Genomic DNA, 22,533 nt, shown 5'->3' with positions numbered 1-22,533 from the left:
CTGCTGCCACCACCGTGCTGCCCCCCACCCCGCCTCCTTCAAGAGGCTCAGGAGCTGCCCCTGCAGGTGCTCAGCTTTGTCCCCCACCTCTCAGCCCACAGACGTGTTCCATCCAGAGAAGGTCAGGTGGATCCTCCTCACCCACACTATCAGACTTTAAATACCCAAAGGCATTTTCCTACAGAAAGAGAAAGGTCTTCAGTGAATCCTTCCAAATCCTAGTTTTCTCATCTGCAGAATGGGAATAAGAACGGTTCACTGGCAGTTATGAGATTACAGGTCTTAATTCATGGAAGGCACCTAAAGGGTCCCCCCGCCCTTTAATCCCCTCAGCTCCTATTATAATCACTGAACGAATGAATGAACGAATGAATGATGAGCGAGTGGGTGCAGACTGGGTCTGTACAAATGTGTCATACGTGATTTGGTGGCAGAAATAACAGCGGTGAAAAACCCACCTCTTACATGTGGACATCTTCACTGCCTTCCGTTTATATTTTACACTGTGAAATACTTTTTTTCCCCTTCAGGACTACACTTTGTTATATGAAGAGGCAAAATACTTCCAGCTTCAGCCCATGTTGTTGGAGATGGAAAGATGGAAGCAGGACAGAGAAACTAGCCGCTTCTCAAGGCCCTGTGAGTGCCTAGTGGTGCGTGTTGCCCCAGACCTCGGAGAGAGGATCACACTCAGCGGCGACAAGTCCTTGATAGAAGAAGTGTTTCCGGAGATCGGCGACGTCATGTGTAACTCCGTCAACGCGGGCTGGAACCACGACTCGACGCACGTCATCAGGTTTCCACTAAACGGCTACTGTCACCTCAACTCAGTCCAGGTACAGTGTTGTCATACACCGTGTGGCATCAGATGTCGCTCTTAATGCTGTCACTCCCCCTTGCCACCCCAGGGTGCCTTTCCTCCCGGAAGCTGGCGAGCTCTCATGTGTAACACTTCTGTGGGTAAACTAGTCACCCCTTTACAGCACTGTCACCCCACAAACACACACTGAACATCCACTGTGTGCTAGGTGCTGGTGTGAGCAGTGGAGATACAGAAGAGAAGGAAACAGACAGCAGCACTGTTTTCACGGAACTTACATTATGGGAATGGACAGGGAGGCGGGGAGGCTGGTGCAGATAGTAACCAACCTAAGTGTTGGGTCGGTCGCGAGAAGAGGGTGCCTGGGACAGAGCATCTCGGCAGAGGGAGCAGCGAGTTCTGAAGCCCCTGGGGTAGGAGCGTGTGCTTGACATACTGAGGAGCATCAGGAAAGCCAGCATGGCTTGAGCGAAGGTGGAATCGAGCATGCCCAGATCCAAGGCCCACGGTGGCCGGGGACAGAGGGTGGGGTGCCTCGCAGCCGGTGGGAAGCACTCTGGGGTTCTTTGTGTTGATTTCTTTTTGTTTTGGTTCCCGTGCTTCTGTGAGTAAAATGGAGAGCCATTTGAGGATTCTGAGCAGAAGTGTGACATGATGTATCTCATATTTGTAAATGCATCTTCTAGCAACAGGTGGAAACCAGGGGAAGCGAGGGAACTGGCTAGAAAGCTCTGGTCCAAGCAGTAACTGAGACGTGTCCAACTCTGAGTATCTGGAATGTAGAGCTAACCAGGTTTTCTGACAATGGCTGCGGGTTGTAAGACGGAAACCAAGGATGACTAAGATTTTTGATGGAGGACCTGGCTGAAGGGAATCAGTATTTTCTGAGATGGAGAAGTTTATGGGAGAAGGAGAATGAAGGGTGGAATTCAGAGGTTTGGTTTACATCATGTGAGGTGCTGTGTGCCTTAGCTGCTGCTGGGTGAGGTCACCCTCTTAAGGAGCATGTGCTGGCCCTGGGCCCAGGGTTGTACATGTGATGTCTTCTGACGCCGCCCTAACAGGTGAGCGCTGGTCATTCCGGTCTTGCTGATGAGAAAGCAGAAGTACACCTGGGACTTGACTCCAGGTCCACGTGACTCAAAGCGACTTGAAGTTAATGGAGTGAGAGTTTGGGGGGTTTTTTCCTCCCTCTTTTTCATTGGAAAGGACCCATGACTTTATTCAATATTAAGCCAACAAAACCTCTCCCCAAACTCCAAGTCTAGAAGCACCCACTCTAGTCTGCCTTTTGAGGATGGTTTTCACAACTATTTATAATGTTTATAGTTTTTGAACAGACGTCTGAGAGCAGAGCAGCCGGACCAGGTGGGGCCGGAGCCCGAGGCGCGCCCGCGAGAGGTGCACACTCCCAGGGGCCGGCGGCCGGCTGGTCCAGGTCCGCAGGTGCTCCCCGCGCCTTCCCGAGCAGGGCCTCTGCTGTTGAGAAAGGCCTCCAGAGCCCCAGAGGCCTTTCCCCTCCCACCCACGCCCTGCCCCGGCTCTCTCAAGACAGCATTTCATCACTTCTCTAGGGCCCCACCCCTCGGGCCATTGAATAACTATTGTGAATTTATAAGCTTGTCATGTTTCCCTGTCATTCGAGTCTGATCAGATGTGGAAATTTTCATCTGGATTAACGTCGTCATATGACAGCCATACTAGCTTCCTGCTCCGTGGACCAGGGAATAGGGTCCATCCTCTGCAGAGGCTCTGGGATAAGGCACAGGAGCTTGATCCCGCAGAGTGATTTTAATATTCCCCATCACTCACTTTAAGAAACTTTGCTATTAACAAGTTGATATTTAAAAAGTAATGGCCAAGAAGCATAAGCTATCAGTATTACATAGGAATAAGCTTTACCACGTCCAAGGTAACCTTGGATCATATTGAATAATTATCATATGTATATCAGACCCTCAGGGGAGGAAGCTTAGGGATTTCCTTATATTAGCAATTTAGCGACCTAACAACAGTGAAAGACAAATGATAACAGAGTTAAGTTCTTTATTGTTCAGTTCCCCCTGTAATTCGTCTCCATCAAGGCAGGGAATCCTTTCTGGGGCAGTGGCTTGGCTAAATGAACTGGAGTGTTTCTTGCTGACAAGCTACATTCCTGCCTCTACTGGGGAAATCTCCTTAGAGCGAGCTGTTCCTCATCTTTTTATTCACCTGTTACCAGAGCACCTCTTAATTTTGAACTTAGAGATTGTTTTCTTCATCATGTCTTTTTGCTGCCTGGTGTGCATATGCAATGTGAGTTTATGTACAGAAATACAGCACTGCAGGGTAGAGTGTTCATTTTGCTCTCAAAAGGACTTGGATTTTTGGTTATTTGTTTTTTAATTTGCCAGTGCTTGCAGTTTTAATTTTTTAGAAAGCATACTTTCTTGCTTTCCAGTCTCATCTAGCTGGTTTGCAAAATAGCAGATTATATTCCTTATAAAAGTAGGCGACCAAAAAATAAGGAGGGTTCACGGTACATTAACTACATTTTGCAAGTTATTTGGTAACATTTCATTTCATTCCCAAAATAATACAAATTTTAGCCAGGCTTTTTTTTTTTTTTTTTTTTAAGTTCTGATTGAGTCATCTTGCCTTTAGAGTGGTGTAGAAATAATTTAATTATATGCAGAATCCTGGCAGGGAACATTTGCATGTCTAATATTTGTTGGATTCCAAAAGAAACAAAATGCTTTAGATCAGTTTTCTGTATTTTTGCATATCTAAGAGTTGCAGGAACTGTTTCCTGCATCCTAGAGTGTCAGACATGTAGTGACAGACCCAGGGATCTTTGTGGCATTCAGTATTTGATTTCAAAAATACAGATGAGATTATGTGGGTTATTTGTATATGAGAAGCGTGTGTAACCACTGCATTTATTCTTACCTCCCTGCATGCACACAAGGCAATAAATCCATTTCAAATGCCACAAACACAAAAAGCTGTAGATAAACCTCAGCTCTCTTTCATAGTCCATTTGTTCTGCGATTGAAATTGCCTCAGTCTTCCAAGCTGAAATATATTAACTCAGCCTCAAGAAACATGAACAGTGGCCGAATCAAGAGTGAATAAGTTTAGGATGAATCACAGGTGGAGGAAATACAGATAATACCACGGTCCTTCCATAGTCTCTGTCAACAAATTGAATGTATCTTAGTGGTAAATGAGCTTTGAAATATGAACCCTCTCTTTCTGCAGAGAAAGTTGATGGCATATTGCAAAACACATAGGATTTGAGGCTAGAGACCTGAGTTGGAAACCCAATTTCATTACTTATTAGGCGTGAGCCTCCGTTTTCTTATCAATCAAATGGGCTAACTCCATCCATTTCGCCACGTCGTTGTCATGAGTAAGTGGACTTGGCGTGGGCAAAGCTAGCTGTAAAGGCACATTTTAGGTATTAGAAACAGTTGCTCCATCTCTCCTGTCTTTTAATCCAGAGTCTCCATTTGAAAGCAGAAACTTGGAGAGGTTTAGGGGTTGGAGCAGATGTACCAGAGCTGTACATGATCTCAAACTTTGGGACAATCTTTGGGCTGTTTGCATGGCCAAAGGACCTACCTCGCCCCTAACCGGATGGATGTTTGTCTTGGCCCCTTGCAGGTCCTCGAGAGGTTGCAGCAAAGAGGATTTGAAATCGTGGGCTCCTGCGGGGGAGGAGTGGACTCATCTCAGTTCAGCGAATATGTCCTGCGGCGGGAACTGAGGCGGACACCCCGTGGACCCTCTGTCATCCGGATAAAGCAAGAGCCTCTGGACTAAATGGACGTATTTCTTATGCAAAAAAGAAAAAAACATACACAACAAATAACACAGACAAAAAAGGGACATTTATATGCAGTTGGGACAGCAAACCAAGTCCTGGACCTAAAATTGAATAAAAGACACATTTATATCCAATAGAGACCACACCTGTATTCGTATGGGAACAATTGGGAATAGTGATATCCTCAAGGTGTAAAAAATATATAAATATATATATATATGTCAAAAGGTAGGAAATGCAAAAAAAAGAAAAAAAAGAAAAAAGGTGGTAGCTACAGTTGGTGCTGTGATGGCCGTGAAGTGTCCTGGGCCCCCAAGGCCTCTGACCAATAAACAAGCCATGAGCGGTGAGGACGAATCTCCTTACGGTTTCCATTGCCAACAGCCATCCAATGTTTCTTTTTTCCTTTGTCTTTTTTTCCTTTTTTTTTTTTTTTTTTGAAAAAAAACTAAACACCTAGAATTGCGTCTCTTTGCATATGGACATTTCGTGTCTCTCTTTAGACGGGGACCGGGCAGGACTTCAAAAAAAAAAACCTCTCCTGAGCACACTGCATTCGAAAGACGTTAGACATGAAATTTTAAATGTAGTTTGTACAGAAGTCACACTTTTTTGTCCGCCTCCCAGATGTGAATGTTACTTTGTTTTTAAACTGATCAGTTTTGCAAAGGGGCCAGAATTATTACTTGTTAGAGTTGCTCCAGTTTGAGTCTGCTGCTTTCCTACAATTTTTCAAATTTTATAATGTATTAAATACAATAAACTGTTTAAAAAATAAGGGTCTGTGTGAAACACATGTGTTGGCGTGAGGCTGTATTAAAATGAAATTTTTCTATTTTAAAATGTTCTGTGTTGAGCATCAAAAAGAGGCCTAAAAGCTGAGGCCAGTGTTGAGGCCGAAACCCACTAGAGAAGGATGTTGACACCTGTTCTGAATGGTTCCGTTCCCGCTCAGTTAAGTGTAACGCCGTGCTTTGTTGTTCCGCATTGCTTAGAAGATAAACCTTCCTTCTTGTGAACGTTTCATTTACAGGTTTCAGTTATCTTTGCTGCAGAGCAAACCACACCCAAACGTAACCACTTAAAACAACATTTTATCCCGTTTCATGATTCTGTGATGCTCTTGTGTGGACTGGCCTTACCAGCACGTGATGGGGCTGGGACGTCCAAGCTGGCTCCCCCATGGTGCTGCCAGTCCCTACCGGCTCTGGGCCTCTCCGTGTGCCTTGGGCTCCTCCCAGTACGGAAGCCGGGTTCCAAGAGGGAGGAAGGAAGCCACAGTCCTCCGGAAGGCTGGGCCTGGAACTGCTCAGTGCACTTCTGTGGTGATCTGTTAGTTCAGCAGATACAGAGCCACCCATGATGCAAGGAGGGGCGGGGATAAAGTCCAGCTCCTGCTGGGGAGAGTGACAAAGAATTTGTAGCCAACCTGAATCTACCATAACACCTGTCCAAAAAAAAAAAAAAAATCCAAGAAGTAGGGCACTGATGGCTTTGGAATAAGTAGGGAAAATCTCTCGGAGCCAGAATGATCACTTTCTTGTTAGCCAGAGAGGTAAGAAACCTGTGACTTCAGAACCACTTTGGAATTGAGCCCTCAGCTTTTCCAAGGTGTTAGTGATTCCGGAGGTGCCTCTGTCAGCCCTGCCATCACCTGTCTTCCCTACTTCCTCTTCCTCCTTCCAGACACTCAGAATAAACCTGGCATCATGATAAGATTGACAGGTAAACTATAACGTGTTTCTGCTGCAGAGACGTTCCTGTGGTGACAGACTATTTCCATCCTGAACTTTCTTTCTTTTTTTAAATTAAAAACTCTGTGCATGAGGACACTAGTAATGAAAATATCGGTGGCCTCAGAAACTAAAAGGAAGCTGTTAATGGCTCCTATCACCCCCTGAAAAGAAGAGGCGGCCCAAACACTAGATTACGCTAGTGACGGCCAGCCTGGCTTTCACGTGGCTGTTTCGTTTCCCCTTTTTTTGAGACTGATACACCGCTGTCTTCCACACGGAGGCAGCCAGGGCTGCCTGGGCACCCGTGTCTACTGAAAGGAGAAGGAAACTGCTGTATGACTTCACGAGTAATCCATTCCCAGTAGGTAAAATTCCCTAAAAGCAGCAATGCAAGGGTCCCACTTGGGGACTTTCTGCTGGTTCTTGTCAGCAGGTGACATTTACCCAGCACTCTCTCCGGGCAGTTGGTACTGTCCCAACCAAACGCTCCACAGAATTATGTGCACTTTATCCATTTCTAAGCTTTTATGCCCATTTGTATGACTACAGCCCAACTGTACATTCTTTCTATGAAAACTCTGATCCATTTCAACAGAGCAAACATACCACATGGAACGTTCACATTTTTAGATCTTACAACGAATAGATTCCCAGATACCAAAGTACTTCAGGAAAGAGCTGGTCAAAGTATAATTGAGTTCATCTTATTTTTTCCCTACTTTTACTTACCCAGTATGTAGGGTGGTTCATACTTCACCAGCTGTCCCAGTAAGGGCCTTTATAGCTGTGTTTATTTTCCCCCAGAGGATCGGATCAAGGCTCATGCTCTGCATTGATAATTGTCTCTTTCGACTCTGATTTAGAAAGATTGTCCCATCTTTCTTTATTTCTTCCTTCCTTCCTTCCCTCCCCACTCCCTCCCTCCCCTCCCTTTCTCCATGACCTTGGTTTATTTGAAGTGTGTAAGTCAAGTGTTTGGGAGTTTGTTGCACAATCTGGACTTGTCTGGTGGGTTCCTTATTGGTAAAGTCAGGTTAATTTTTTTTGCAAGAATACTATGCAGGTGATGTTATTTCCCCATTACATCACATCACATCACTGTTTGACTCATAATGGTGATAATTTTATCTCTAGTTTTTGCTTTTATTTTTATTTTTTGCTATTGCATACCTTATCACATGTCCATTATGGTTTTTCTTTGGTGATGGTAATTCTTACCAATTGGTTGAGGTGACAGTCACCAAGTTTCCCCAGTATAAAATTATCCCTTCCCTTTGTAATTAATCACTAATGTATGGGACGGAACTGTGAGACTGTAAATCCCTGCCCCTCAGCACACTTTCACCTCACGGTTTTACCCTTCATCGGTAGTCTTTCCTGAATCAGTCGTCAGCTTGGTGGTTATAAACGTGTACTTTTGAAAAAGCTACTGTTGCCTGAACCATTGGTATTTGAAATAACCCCCATTTTTCTTCTTTTGAGCAAAATACATTTCTTTAGTCTAAGTCACACAAACTATAATCTTTGACCTGTTCTTTACTAAGAAGTATTTTTAGAAAAATAGAATGAAGCAAAGCCAGTTCTAAACTGGTTTCTAAGTATTAGGTGAGTTTCCACGTAGTAATAATATTAGCTGTGCCCTTACTGTTCGCTCTGCCCAAGGCGCTCGGCAAAGCCCTTTACCAGCACGTTAACTCCCTGAGCCCTTACGACCACACTAGAGGTTGTGTTATCCCTGCTTCTCAGCTAACGGAACCGTTAGGACATCAAGTAAGTGACGTAACAAAGGCGAATGTTCGGTTACGCCTTCTAAGGGGGACCCAAAACAAAATAATTGGGAAAAAGTAAGGTTTCAGGTTGTAATAGGGTGAGGAAGAAAGTAGATTATTAGTTGGCAGCATTTTCTCCTTAGACTGGAACTGTATTCCTGTATTTAAGTATTTTGAGCATCCCTTACAATACGTCAGGGACTTGGTTTTGGCAATGCTGTGATGTCTGTGACGTGGTCTCTGCCATGGGGTACCAGGGGTGGGTGCATCCGCACACTGAGCCGCAGAATTAGGGCCTGGACACAGCTCACCATGGTACAGGGCACTATGGATGTGTGTCGTATTTACAAACAGAAGATTAGAGAAATGCCAGACGATAAGGGATCACATCTAGTTGGGGAAATTAGAAAAGCATCAGAGGGGAGGTGGCACCTGGCAGAGGGGCAGACTTTCAGAAGGAAGGCGTACAGAGGGAGGGCAGAGGCTCCAAGCTGGGGACACAGAAGGCAAGTTCAGAGAATGGTGTGGGACGCAGTCGGTTAACTGAGAAGTGGGACATGGCAGGAAAGGACAGTGGAACTAGACTGGAGCGGGGGTTGATCTGGAGTGCCAGGTGGGGGTTGGACTCGATGCAGCCGCTTTTGGAGAGTCACAGGAGGTAGGCTCTGAACGTTCACCTACAAAGTCTGCAGACGACTGGTTGGAACGGTGTTGGTGTGAGGGGCAGTGAAGTGACTGCTTCTTCCAGTTCATGCATTTATGACTACGAACCAGGCTAAGAGCCGAGAATCCAAAGATGTATGAGAAAATAAGACATCACCTTGGATGTCAGGGTGACACACTGAGATGTCTACAAGGGCCAGGTGAGTCACAGAAATTAGGAGGCAGTCAAGCAGGAGCATGTGCGCCCTGTTCAAGGGGGCAGCCCCTCCTCCACTCCGGCAGGTTCTCCAGCAGGAAAACCAGAAGCCTGTAACCTCAAACTTCTCATACCTGGCAATCTAGATTTGTGCGTGAATTTTCTAGACGTGAATGTTAGAATGAACTCATTTTTTTTCAAATGCACAGACCAAACAAGACATCTGCAGAGTTTGTAGCTTTGAAATTTACAAAATAAGAAAACAGTCTAGGAAAACTCCATTTGGGTGGAATCATATGTGATGGCACCAGAACCAAGCTGTGGTGTCAGAACATGCCTTTTATGAAATAAGATAATTTAAGGCAAACTTTCGGTCATTATATCACTTGATTATGAAGAATTTACACCCTGGTATATAACTGACAATAGGGACAATGACCATTCCCTGCTTCACTCCCTGCTTACTCTGTGCCAGGCCCTGAGCTCAGGGTTTTACAGTTGTCCTTTCCTTCAATTCTCATAGAAACTCTATGAAGTTGGGATTATTATCCCAATTTACAGATAAGAACATTGGTATGTCACAAAAAATTTGCCGGAGTCCACAACACGTACACACATATTTGATTAATACCTTGGACTCAACTCTCTCTGGTTTTCTAACTCATGCAAAAAATGGTTTTACTCTGTCATTGGCAACTTCAGCCAGCTTCATTATAAAGACACTGGACAAAATTGTCGCTGCAGAAGTGTCGCTGGCCACAGGGTAAGGATTACCAAGCCCGGAGAAGACGTGTCATCTCTGACATTGTAACTGTCAAGCAGCTCTCTTCTCAATAAAGGTTTACATTGGTTACGTCAGGGGTCCCCAGATGTGCCCATTCTTAAGACACCCAGAAGGCACCTGTTAAAGTTATAGGTTCCAGTTCCACCACCTGCCTCTGGACCATATCTCCCCACAGATGCCCTGAATCACAGTCTCCGAGCGAAGAGCCTGGGGGGCTGCATGTTAACAATGCTCTTCTAGGCGGCTCTCCTGTCAGGGAAGGTTGGAAAATGCTGGGTACTATCGCTGTCCTCGTCAGCCCAGGCCAAGAGCAGATGAGAACCCTCTGGGGGGCTTTTGTCACTTGCCTTTTTATAACTTGGTTGATGTTTATTAAACAACAGTGGGCTTCTCCCATTCTTTTGAAGGCCAGATTGAATACTTCAAATGGCGTCAGTGGGAGTGGGGAAGTACTTAACTGAAATTTAATCTGAGGGCCCCCATCCTTTCCTAATTAGGTAGATCCTGTGGAAATAGTCTACCAGCTACAGAACTTTTCACCGCCTCTTAAAGAGCTATCAGAGGCTTGAGCGAACAGAAACCCTACAGCGCAGGAGCTAATTACAGGAGCACCTCCCACCTGTAACCACAGCTTACTCCAGGTGGGCAGGAATCCAGCGTTTCCCATATATTTTCATTTGGGTGAGATTCTTTGAAATGTAAATGGTAATTTTTAGACCTTCAGAATGTGAAGGGGCGTGTAAATCTATAACCCTAACCATTTTAACAGAAAACTCTTTTTCAGGTGCGTTGACATACACGAGATTCAGAGCTCAACGTGCCTGTATTTCACACAACTTCAAGTTCATTCTGTCTCTCTCCCCACCCCTCGGGTCTCTCCTTCCCCTCTCCCTCTCAGTGTGAAACTCAGCGTTTCATCACCCCTCCTCACTCCTCCCAGTCTGTCTATCAGGTCGTGCTTGTCAGAGTAAGGAATAGATAGTACAGGTGTTACATTATACTGTCGGCTAACAGGACTGGAACAGTCAGAGGAACACTTGCTGCGCATGCCATTCAAACTCTGGAACTTGACTCAGAAAGCCTGATCTGGAAACCGAAGACCAAATCCTTGTCACAGAAGCCTCACATCAGTTGGAAAAGCAGCAAGACCTTAAAGCTGCTTAAATCCAGTCTGAGGAGGCTTGAGAGGAGCATTTAAAAATCTGCAACTTGATTGATCTACGTGGTGCAGCCCGTTTTCCTGTCAGTCAGCAGGAATGGGCAGCTGGATTGGCAAGAGGAGATGGGGGGAGGTGGACCGCTTGTGGGCCTTAAAATTTAAGTGCTGCATCCATTATTGCTTTTTATGTGAAATGGTATTGTATTATGTCAAATATTGTTGTCCTATAGTCATAGACTCAAATATGTGGTTTCTTGATATATACAAATACCAGAAAATTCGGAATTCTGTTAAATAGGTTGCATATTTGTCAAAGTAATTCAGTTATAGCTCTTACTTTAAGCAGAGTAGATGTATTTCTACAACCGAACATGGACCGATATAATCTTTTCCCTACTGCCATTATACTTTCAAAATCAGTTATTTCCCACAGCTGCAGAGTTGGGGAACTACATACCCACCCCCAAATCCTTCCTTCCAATAGCTTTCTGCCTCTGTCCCGTCTTCATTAACCACCCTCCATCTCCCTGCCCATTCTTCGGATCTTTTCCTCCAAGCAAAAATAGTCAAGTGATAGATCAAAATACTTCTATACCATCACTAAAAGCTTTTGTGTTAATATTAAGCATACGCAAAGGAAATGGCTTACCTACACCAACAATAGTGACAAAGCAGGTGGTAAACACCGCAAGCATCTCCCAAGCCGTCCTCACACCAGGCCCTCCTCCTCCGTCCTTACTACCACTTCTCAGCACCGCAGTACCAGCTCTGCTTAAGTGTACTATTTCCGTAAGAACTGAATCAGTTTCTCTGCCAGGAATGGGACTGTCATCCCTAAAATGCATCTTCTACATTGTGGCCTCTCACTCCCCGGTTAAAGGCCCAACAGTATTTCCTCGTTGCTTTCAGAGTCATCTCATTTCCTTAGTGTGGCATCCAAGACTCCTAGTTCTAACTCTCGGCCTCATCTGTGGTCGGCCACTCCTGGTCTCCTGCATGAGTGCGGGAGCTTTTAGCTCCCCCATGTGTCATGTCTCCCTGCTTTGGAAGATGCTTATCCCCCTATTTGCTTAATCACCTGCTAGTCATCCTTGAAGATTCCCTTTACCTATTTGCCACCTTCCCATGTGGCTCTCAGCTGGGCAACCCTTCTCTAAGGTCCTGAAACACCATATTTGTACTTTTATTATGGCCCTTACCACATAATATTGAAATATTTATGTACAAGTCTACATCTAATGGCCAAACTTAAGATCTTCAGTGGGAGAAATCTGACTTATTTATATTAATGTCACACCGAGTGGGTGCTAAAGAAATGTTTGTTGATGACAAATGAAGTAACAAATGGCGTCTATTACTCCTAAAGCAAGGAAGAGTGTGTGTTTCATGTTACTAACCCTATCACTTGGGGAGTTAATCCTCATAAACACTAGACTAAATGAAAATTCTATGTAAAGTAACCAGCCTACAATAAGGAATCATTTATTAGTAATATTAAATCGCTCAAGCACTATAGGTTTTTAAATGTGTCCTTTGGATTTTGCCCAATTAAAAATCATGGAGGACTTCCACATGTGGCCAGTATGGATAACAGATTTACTCTCCCACCTGAAACAACTGAAAAACTGGACAAAATACATGAAACAATGGTTTTCAAGACATTGGATATCAGGCAACAGAGGACAGTGACGTCTGAGAAGTGGATAACAAGTACGGTGAGTCCCTACAGTTGCCCAGACTAACTGCCAGGCATGTGCAGGGGAGGGAAACCCAGACAGAAGCCAGTGGTCTCCCTGAGTTTCAGAGACAGAACTAGCAGTCCAAGGAAGCCAAGGCATCTAGGGTCCATAGAGTGGAGAGGAGAGAGCTGCATACACAGAGAGAAGACCAAAGAACTGAAGAGGGTCTTCCTGGAGAATTCAGATGAGTACTGATCAGTGCATGTGGCTGAGGAAACTGCCCAAGGCTAGGCGAAGAACAATGTAGAAGGATTATTAAAACTACTGCTCACACAGGGACAGCAACAGTTCCTACTCCCACCAGTTAGAGTGGAAAACCTTGTAGTTAATGGGGCATTGGCTAGAATACTCAGAATGCCTTAGTGGTAGGAAAAAACTAGTCCTACACTAAATAAAGCTCTGATCTCACCTAACGGAGCTTAAAAGCAAATCCCAAAGGGATCAAACTATTTCCATGTAATTCAACCTCATGCTAAAACAAAGTTCAAGAATATTTATAGGAATACAGATATCCAGCACCCAACAAGGTAAAATTCACAATATCCGGCATCTAATAAAAAATTACCAAGCATGCAAAGAAGCAGGAAAATTTAACCTATAGGAAGAAAAAAATCAACCTATCCAAACCAAACTGGAGATGACAAAGATGATAGAATTAGTTGACAAAGACATTAAAACAGCTGTTAAACTATATTCTAAGGCACTAAAGTGAAGACTGAACATGTTAACTGGTGACATAGGAAATATAAAAGAGAACAAAGTCAAATTTCTAGAAATAAACATTATAATGCCTAAAAAGTAAACCTGATAGAGTTAATAGCAGATTACACATTAGAGAAGAAAAAATTAGTGAACTTCAAGGTATAGCAATAGAAACTATCTAAATAAAGCACAGATTTTTTTTTTTTAAAAAAGGCTGAAACAAAATGAACAGATCATTGCTGAGCTGTGGGACAACCTCAAGTAGCCTAAAATACATGTAATTGGAGTCTCTTTCAAGAGTGTGGGGAGAGAAACAGAAAAATATTTGAAGAAACAATGGTTGAATATCTTCCAGATTTGAAGGTGACTATCAACCCACAGATCCAAGGAGTTCAGTGAACTCTGAGGAAAAGAAACACGAAGACAAACATACCAAGTCACTTCATAGGCAAATTGCTTAAATATCGTGATAAAAAACCTTAAAAGTGGCCATGAGGAAGGAGCTAAGATACATTATAAACAGAAGAAGAAAGATAAGGATGCTAGCAAAATTCTTGTCAGAAACAATGGAAGCCAGAAGACACTGGAGTAACAACTTTAAAGTCCTGAAAGACAAAAGCTGTCAACCTAAATTTCTATACCCAGTAAAAATATCTTTCAAAAACAATGGCCAAATGAAGATTTTTCCCAGACATACAAAGGTTAAAAGAATTCATCACCAGCAGACCTCTCTACCAAAAAAAAATGTTGAAGGAAGTCCTTCAGGCAGAAGGGAAGTGATACCTGCATCTATATGAAGACGGAGGAGCACCAGATATGGTAACGACTCAGGTAAACATAAAAGGCTGTATTTTTTACTGTTTAGTTTTAAAAGATAACTGTTTAAAGCAGAAATAATGCACTGCACTGTGAATTTTTAGCATATGTAGAAGTAAAATGTATGATAATAGCACAAAGAAGAGAGAAATAGAGGTCTACGGTTCTCACATCACTGGACTATCTGTCAGGTGATATATGTCACTCACAGGCAGACCGTGATATGTGAAAGATGATACAATGACACTAAAACTGCCACTGAATCAATGCAACAAACAGTTATAACCGATAAGCCAAGGGGGATAAAACAAATTCATTAAAAATATTCATTTTATCAAAGAAAAAAGAAGAAAAAAGAAGAAAAGCAAACAAAGTTTGATGGAATAAATAAAAACAGAGCCTCCAAATAGAATTAAGCCATATCAATAATCACATTTTATGTAAATGGCCTAACACCTCAATTAAGAGACAAAGGTTGTTGGAGCAAATGAAAATATAACACCCAAATATATGCTGCCTATTGGAAAACCACTTTCAATACAAAAAAAAAAAAAAAAAAGGTTAAAAGTAAAAGGATGGAGTAAAAACACCATACTAACACCAGTCAAAAGAAAGTAGAGGTACTATATTAATATCAGGCAAACTAGATTTCAGAGCAGAGAATATTACTAGGGATAAAAAAAAGTCATTTCTTAATTATAAAGAGGTCAAGAAGACACACTTCTAGCCTTTTGAGGGGGCACATAATGACAGTATTTATAATAGAATAGAATAGAATAGGAACAAAAACTGATGTAATTGCTAAGACATACAGGCAAATGATAATTATTGAAGAGATTTCAACACAGATCTTTTAAGAATTGATACAGAAAGTAGACAGAAAATTAGTAATGATGGAGTCAGCTTGAACAACCCTAACAGATAAGACAGAAATGAGTTAAGTCACACAAAGAATGTTCTCTAACCACAATGGGATTAAATTAGAAATAAATAACAGAAAGTCCTCTAGAAAATCCCCAACTATTTGAAAGCTAAATAATACATTTCTAAACAACTCATAGGTCAAAGAAGAAATCAGAACGGCAGTTAGAAGGTATTTTGAATGGTACAAATAGACTTATTTGTAAAACAGAAAGACACTCACATAGAAAACAAGTTTATGGTTACCAAAGGGGAAAGGTGGGGGGAGGGATAAATTAGGAGTTTGAGATTAGCAGATACAAAATACTATATATAAAACAGATAAACAACAAGGTCCTAATATATAGCACATGGAACTACATTCAATATCTTGTAACAACCTATAATGAAAAAGAATATGTATGTGTGTATGACTGTGTATAACTGAATCACTATGCTGTATACCAGAAACTAACCCAACACTGTAAATCAGCTAAACTTCAATTAAAAGAAAAAAGAAAGTATTTTAAACTAAATGAAAATGAAAATACAACATACCAAAATGTGTGGGATTCTGGTAACGCACTACTTGGGGAAAATTTTAACACTAAACGTCTATATGAGAGAAGAAGAAGGGTTTCCAATAAATGACCCCAGCTTCCACCTTAAGAAAATGAAGAGCGAATGAAATCCAAAGCAAACAGAAGAGCAAAAATAATAAAGGCCAGAATAAAAATCAATAAAAAAAAGAAGAAATAGAGAAAAACAATGAAATCAAAAGCTTGTTCTTCAAGAAAATCAGTAACATTGACACACCTCGCTAGACTGATCAGGGGGAAGAAGTGAGAGGACACGAATAGTCGATATCAGGGATGGGCCAAACAGCACTCAGTGGAGGAGCCCAGCTTCCAGCCATGTCTGGCCACCTGTCACGCCCGGGTCCCATGGACTCTCCAGGGTTCCAAGAGGCACACCAGATTGACAAACTGGTTGCACAAGGCTTGTGTAAAATTTTCCTGGGCCCATAAAAGTACCTCTAACAAGTTTAATATCCTCCAAATGACACATTTGCAACCCAAACACTTCCCAGGCACACTTCTATGTAAAAAATATATTTTGTTTCTCTCTAAATGAATTGTAATTTTTTTAATTACTTTTTTGCTTGGCAAATTATCTGACTTTCAAAATTAAGATAATTAAAAAAAATAGATTCTTAAACTCTATACTTCATTCAAACTAAGAGTAGTAGACAAAAAAAATCACAAAAATAATCATGGCTTGTATTTCAAAGATGCTTTATGTGCAAGACCATGCTGGAATCTGGCTTTATTAGTTTCAGGGAGGGCTGCCTCCCCTTCTTACAAGCATCGGGGAGTAACTACAGGGTTAATCAGAGCGATGGACTAGGGGTGGAGAAAAGAAACTTAAACAGTCTGATCTTTCCCTCTGCCTCTCCAGTCTGAATGCGCTGATAAATGAGTTCATCTACCACACAAAATAGCCTTTGTTTTCTTCTGTGGCTTATTGGCTTTACACAGCTAAGAAAAGAAAAGAGGTAACATGGTTTGCCTCAACTTGCCTACTTACCCCTGGAGCTTTTCATTTTTAGACTTACAATAGAGTAAAAAATATTTCTTGAAACTCGCCTTTATTTCAGTGTTAACCACCTTTGCCTCCGCTTTCATTTGAAAATATTCAAACCTACAGAAAAGTCCAAACACCCGGACAAATACAACCCTACACCCTTCACTTAGATTCACCAGCTGTTAACATTTCGCCACACCTGCTCTTCCCGTTTTTCACACTGCGTGTATGGTTTTTGATGAACCACTTAAAGATAAACTGCAACCATCCTGACAATCTACACTGAAGTACAGCAGCACGAAGTCTCCTAAGAGAAAGAACACACTCCTACATAATGCTCAAGGAATTTAACACTGATGCGATAATGTCTCATACCCACACACCCACGTACACAGAGGGTCAGTATTCAGATTTCCCCATTCGTCCCAATCATTTCCTTTAGAATCGTTGTCTGGTTTGCAGTTCTGGAAACAGTCAAGGCTCACATGTCACTATTTAGCTGTTTCCCCTGCTGAGTACTTTCTAACCCACACTAAATGTGTCTGATTTGCCGCTCCCACCAATTAGGAAGTCTCAGATAAACGAAAGCTTGATTCTGCAATTAATTAGAAGGAATAATGCTTGAAGTGAAGCCCTGACAGCAGACACATGGCTCCAGAAGGCAGAAGCAGCTATTTCACTAAATCATCCTTTTGAATAAATGACATAATTCATTAAAAAAAAATGGTGCAAGGCAGGAAGTCAGGGAGAGCACTTCCAGCCCTCACAGCGAACATTCCGCTCGCAGCCGTGCTGGTGTTTGCCGGGTGGCTGCCGGGGGATGTGAGAGCATCAGCTGCTTGCAGCCTCCTACCACCTGCACACTGACGGACACAGTTTGCCACAGAATCTGACGTCCAGCACGGGGCAGCTTCACGATCACAGACGCTCAGACCTGGGGCTTGGAAGGACTCACCTCCATGGCACACCTGCCATGCTCCTCCAGCTTCTCCTTCAACACCTTGATCATAGGAAGCTCGGGGAGGTCCATCAGACAGGGGAACCAGGACACCAGGGCTCCAGCCTCAGGTCTGCCACTCGTGAGCTGTGTGACCTTGGGCAGGTCATTTAAATGCTCTTTCTTTAGCTGTGCAGTTTCTTTGACTGTAACAAGAGCATGTCGCCATCTGTCTCAACTCTATCAAAGGCTATGTGGGGAACAAATGAAGAGAATGTGAAACAGCGAAACCCTGCACAAGGGTAAGTGGCCGCCGTTATGGGGAGCTCAGCGCGGTCCGATGCAAGGTGCCCTTGTTAGCTGGATCACCTTCACCTTGGTCCGCTGGCCCCTGCTGTTTGAAGAAAGGCATTGGCTCTACCCTTTCCAACTTTCCTCACCAGGTCAGGCAGCCCCATTTCCACGTGAACGCTATGCCCAGCTTAGTGCGGCCCAAGAAACAGACACCGCCCTGAGCTCGCCTTCCATCAGGCCAGGTATCCCATGTCTCTTAAGAAGCTGATCGTTTGCAACCAGATGAAGAACTGACCATTAGTCCCAGTGGAATTTCAGAGTTGGTGTCTGTCCTTCATTCCTGCCTCTCCGGCACCTTGGGAATCTTGCATCCTGTCCTCCAGGAAGCTGTTCACTCTCCATCCAGCTGTTTCTGTGTGAGCATGGCCTGTCTGTCTTCCTCCAAGCTACGGGTGTACTTGTCCAACTGAAGCACGCCATCCAAGTTCTCTCTCCAGGATGACGCAAGTCCCTGACTCGTGGGTCAACGGCTACGACCTCACAGGCCTGTGAGGCATTTGGATAACGGTTTAGACATCCTCTCACCTGAGAACAGTTCCCTACCTGCCCCCCACCCAATTCTCTGTGCACTGACCACATATACACACACCCTCTCTGCAACTATCCTCCCTTCCCACCAAAGGTGGAGCAGCTCAGTCTAGCCAGGACCCTCCCTCATTCATCAGTCCAGGGTCCCCTTTCCTGAGAAGATATTAGTGGGTCCGATAGACTCTGGTCTCGATCAGTCTGGGCTCTTGATAAGAGAAACTATCAACCTGGGCTGTGCGGGTCGCCAAGTTCACATTTGAGAGTAAATTCAGAGGCAAATGTACAGCAGCAGCAGCAATGACAGCAACTGATTCCCCGGTTCCGGTTCCCTCCTGGCGCCTGGTGTATTGCTGCCATCCCTTCTGTGAGACTGAGCTGTATCCTCATAAAATGCTCTATTATCCCATGTTCAGGTAAGCTGGTTAAATTGCCTTGTGTTATTTGCAATTAAGAAATCCTACCTAATACATAATTGAGAAAAGGTGCCATTAACAGTTTATTTTCGGATCCTTTTTGATAGTGGGAATGCTTACTGATTTTGGATCCCCCATCGCCCCCCACTTTCTCTAGGAAATCTCACTAGTTAACACATCTCCCAGTCCTTTCCTTATCTGGAATTGTATTTCATCTAAGCCAAGAGACTTAAATTCATGCCAGCCCACACTCTGCACCAATCCTGAGGTCCAAGTCCTCCCTTACTGGGTTTGTTTTATTCCTTCCTATTTGAAGTCCATTCTCTGAGATCGGAAAGGTAGAAAGAAAAGAGCAGTGAGGTGGATCCGCCTTCTCAGCCACGAGCAATGCTGCCCTGACACCTTCAGCAGCAGATCTCTCCCTCCTTCCTGCCCTAAGGAGCCCCATGTGGTGGATACCAGTGTGGGCTCAGATCCCTGCCCGCAGCTCACTGGTTCTGTGACCTTGGGGAAGTTAGGCAACCTCTCTGTGCCTCAGAGTCCTCATCTAAAATATGGAGGCAACAGCACTAGCTACCGCAAGGAGATCTTGTGAGGATCTGCATGAATGAACTGCCTGTCCCTTCAGGTAGAGAACAGGGCTCAAGGAATGTTCACTGTTACTTTGCCTCCTCCTATTCTGACTAAAGCTAAGAGAGCCCCCTTTTGTGTGGGTGCTCAAAGTTCCCATATGCTTCACTTTCAGCCTCCTCGTCACTTTTCACCTATCTTACTTTTCCTTAAGATTTTCTTGTATTCCTATGAACAAGAAAATAAAACTAAGGTCAACTCCTAGTGAAAGGCCCTAGCGCAGTGGGAAGAAAAATTCACGCCGGGAGTGCCCACGGACCCTCCAGGTGAGTGCCTGACGCCACATTTGTCTTTCCAGAAGGCTTTTCTCCCCCAGCCGTCACCCTCAGCAGGACACCTGGCTGCGGACTCCCCCAGGCTGTGAGGCCCCCAGGCCACAAAAGTTAGGCCAGAAGGCAGCTGAAGAAATGAACGTTACCTCCCAGCAACCAGGAAAACCACTTCAGTGGGGCTTTCAGGCTGGACATTCTTTACGGTGAAGTAGGGGGGTTCTCATAGGCCCAAACCAAACAGCCTCGCAGGCGGCAGAGCTGAGAAGGCTCCCTTGGGAGGCTCTGAGTTCTCCTTCCAGCTGCCCCTCCTCAATCTCTCCTTAATTTTCTGCTGCTGAAATGAAAGAAAGAAGTGAAATAAAATTTACCAAAACAGACTCGGAGAACCTAACTAAAGCAACACTTGCAAACTCAGAATGCTGGGTTTGTACTGTCAGCACTGCCCATGGCATCATCTGACAAGCAGCGCTTGGAATAAGAAAAGGGAAGGACGAGGGAGGTTCATTCTTTTCCTCGTTGGCTGAGCATTAAGGTGCGGCTGGTGTGCCAGGCACTGTGCTGGGACCAGGGACATGGGCAGGAGATGCAGCCCGCAAGAGGCAGGTGGCCTGATCAGATGTGAGCAGAGCTGCTAGATGCCCTGACGAGGCTGTGTGCAGACTGCAGGGGAACATGGAGGAGGGGACAAGTCATTTATCCCAGGGGAGCCAGAGAGGGCTTCCCTGAGCTGCAGGCAAGTGCAAAATCTTGTAGCATGACCCCGCCAGGAAGACAAGGGAGGGGGAGTAGGAAGCAGAGGGTGTTTCAGGCAGAGACAGCAGCCCTGGCAAAGCAGAGAGAGAGGCCAGAAAGCACAGAGGCTTGAACTAGCAGGAGGCCAGTGTGCTAAGAATAGCACGTTCCCTGCGGGGCGGAGCCGGAGCAGGGCAGGGAAGAGAGCTTCCAGGACCCCCTGGGGAAGTTAGGCAGGGAGCTCTTTTGACTGCAGATATCCAGGCCCCACCCCCTGACTCACACTCCCTGGGGTGGGGCCCCAGGAACCTACCTCCGGGGACCCTGGGCCAGGAGCCCTGTGTGGGAACCAGCCACAGGCAACAAGGGATCAGTGACATTTTAAAGCCCAAGAGTGATGCAATTAGATCTGTTTTTTTAAGAAATACTATTTTTTGGTGGCAGAGTGGAGAGGGAAGTGGAGGCGAGACTGAGAAATAAATCAGGAGACTATTCCAGCTGTCTCACGGAGTCAGGGTACCTGAAAGCAACTGGAGGGTAGAAGAGGGGTGAATTATGAGAGATTTCAAGGTAGAAACGACAGAGCTTGATGACCAATTAGATGTGGGTGGTGAAGGAGAGAAAAGATTCAAGAGTGATTCCAAAGTTTGGACCCCAGGCTCCCAGATGGTGGGGGACCCTTAGGAGAGAGATGGCTGGAGGCCAGGAAGAAGCTTGCATTTGTAGGGCAGGTAAGGAGGACTCTCAGCAGGGTTCGGTTTTGAGCATGTGGCAGGAGAGGTGCGTGTGGGCAACCAGATGTCCAGACTTAGGGGCAGGAAGAATGGACACAAGAAATTGTCCACGAAGCCCAGGGATGGCATGGGGGTGGGAGGGGCAGTGGCTCTTGCCTGGAAAGGCCACCAACTCTTAGAGGTAGTTGGAGATCCAGAAGGAACAGCCAAGAGGGTGAAGAAAAGCCAGTGTAAAGTGGGGCGGGAAATTGTGGTGAAGAGGAGAGTTTCAGAGACAGAACGAGCATGTCCAGGGGCAGAGCAAGGTCCAGTGGGCTTGGCGACGGCAAGGCCACTGCTGACCCCTGAGAAGCAACTGTGAAGTGCTCGGATCCCGATCCAGATCACAGCAGGCTGAGAAGGGAGTCAGAGGCAAGGAAGACAGCGATTGGAGACAATTCTTTTTAGGAACTTGTGGAGGTCAGTCTTTAAGGCAATCTCTGGCTGTGACTCCCTTTGTCTGGCAAAGCAATAAAGCTGTTCTTTTCTCTCCTCCCTGCAAAAAAAAAAAAAAAGAAAAAAAAAAAAGAACTTGTGAAGGAGAAGAGAGCCAGGGCAGCAGCCAGAAGGAAATGGCAGAGTGAAATATGTAGATCCTTTTTTATCTTTTTACTTCATGACAATGGCATGCCTTAACACGAGCCATTTGCTGTAGTTATTGTCTTCTACCAAGACAATAGACCAAGAATGATTAGAAGTATTTTCTACCCCAGCGATTCCTACCAATGCATTTGTAGAGGGAGGGTACAGGCTCAGCACGTTAGGGTGAGACTATTTTTTTCAGTTGGAATATTTGAGAACCATATCTATTCATATCATCTCATATCCTTGCAGCAAAAAAAAAAAAAAAAAAAAAAATTAATGCCAGGGTGACAAGTGAGCTTACATGATATTTATGAGAATGGGTGTGAGTGATAAGAATGAGGCTCAAAATCCACGCTCCTTGTGTAATTCTTGCATCACAGATGTGCTGCTATGAATCGAGTGTGACCCATTTAATCCTCACAACCATTCAGTAATAATATACATAATAGCAAACATGTACACAGTGTTTATTACATTCCAGGCAATATCCTAAGTGTTTCAACATATAAACCTAAAAATTATAATTTGGGTATATATTCATATGGATATGTGAAATATCTTTTTCCTGGTTTTTACTGTTTCAGTAATATGAATAGAAAGAGGAAATGCTGACCCCACAGAGAGAGAACCCCA

At 44.2% G+C, this 22,533-nt stretch overlaps 1 protein-coding gene and 1 long non-coding RNA gene across 6 annotated transcripts in view; one reads left to right on the top strand and one right to left on the bottom strand.

Annotated features, from left to right (window-relative positions):
* KCTD1 (potassium channel tetramerization domain containing 1) overlaps positions 1–5,406 on the top strand; it is a 158,271-nt gene extending 152,865 nt beyond the window's left edge. For 4 of the 5 annotated variants that reach the window (XM_014561300.2, XM_032467396.1, XM_032467397.1 and 1 more), the window contains 2 exons: positions 531–836; positions 4,466–5,406. In XM_014561300.2, coding sequence (XP_014416786.1) covers positions 531–836; positions 4,466–4,624 — 465 coding nt within the window. In that variant the 3' untranslated portion in view covers positions 4,625–5,406. Of the gene's footprint in view, positions 1–530; positions 837–4,465 lie in introns of those variants that run through there. The other variant, XM_032467395.1, reaches the window with a different exon arrangement.
* Positions 5,407–5,558: 152 nt separating this feature from the next.
* On the bottom strand, positions 5,559–22,357 carry LOC116659610. The gene is made up of 3 exons (XR_004314979.1): positions 19,957–22,357; positions 17,632–18,453; positions 5,559–6,022 (listed from the first exon to the last, which is right to left on the bottom strand). It is a non-coding gene; the product is annotated as an uncharacterized LOC116659610 (long non-coding RNA).
* Positions 22,358–22,533: the final 176 nt, after the last annotated feature.

This window comes from Camelus ferus, chromosome 24, assembly GCF_009834535.1.
Source record: "Camelus ferus isolate YT-003-E chromosome 24, BCGSAC_Cfer_1.0, whole genome shotgun sequence".
Lineage (NCBI taxonomy): Eukaryota > Metazoa > Chordata > Mammalia > Artiodactyla > Camelidae > Camelus > Camelus ferus.
The sequence above is the reverse complement of the archived record's forward strand: the minus strand, read 5'-3'. Positions and strand labels throughout refer to the sequence as shown.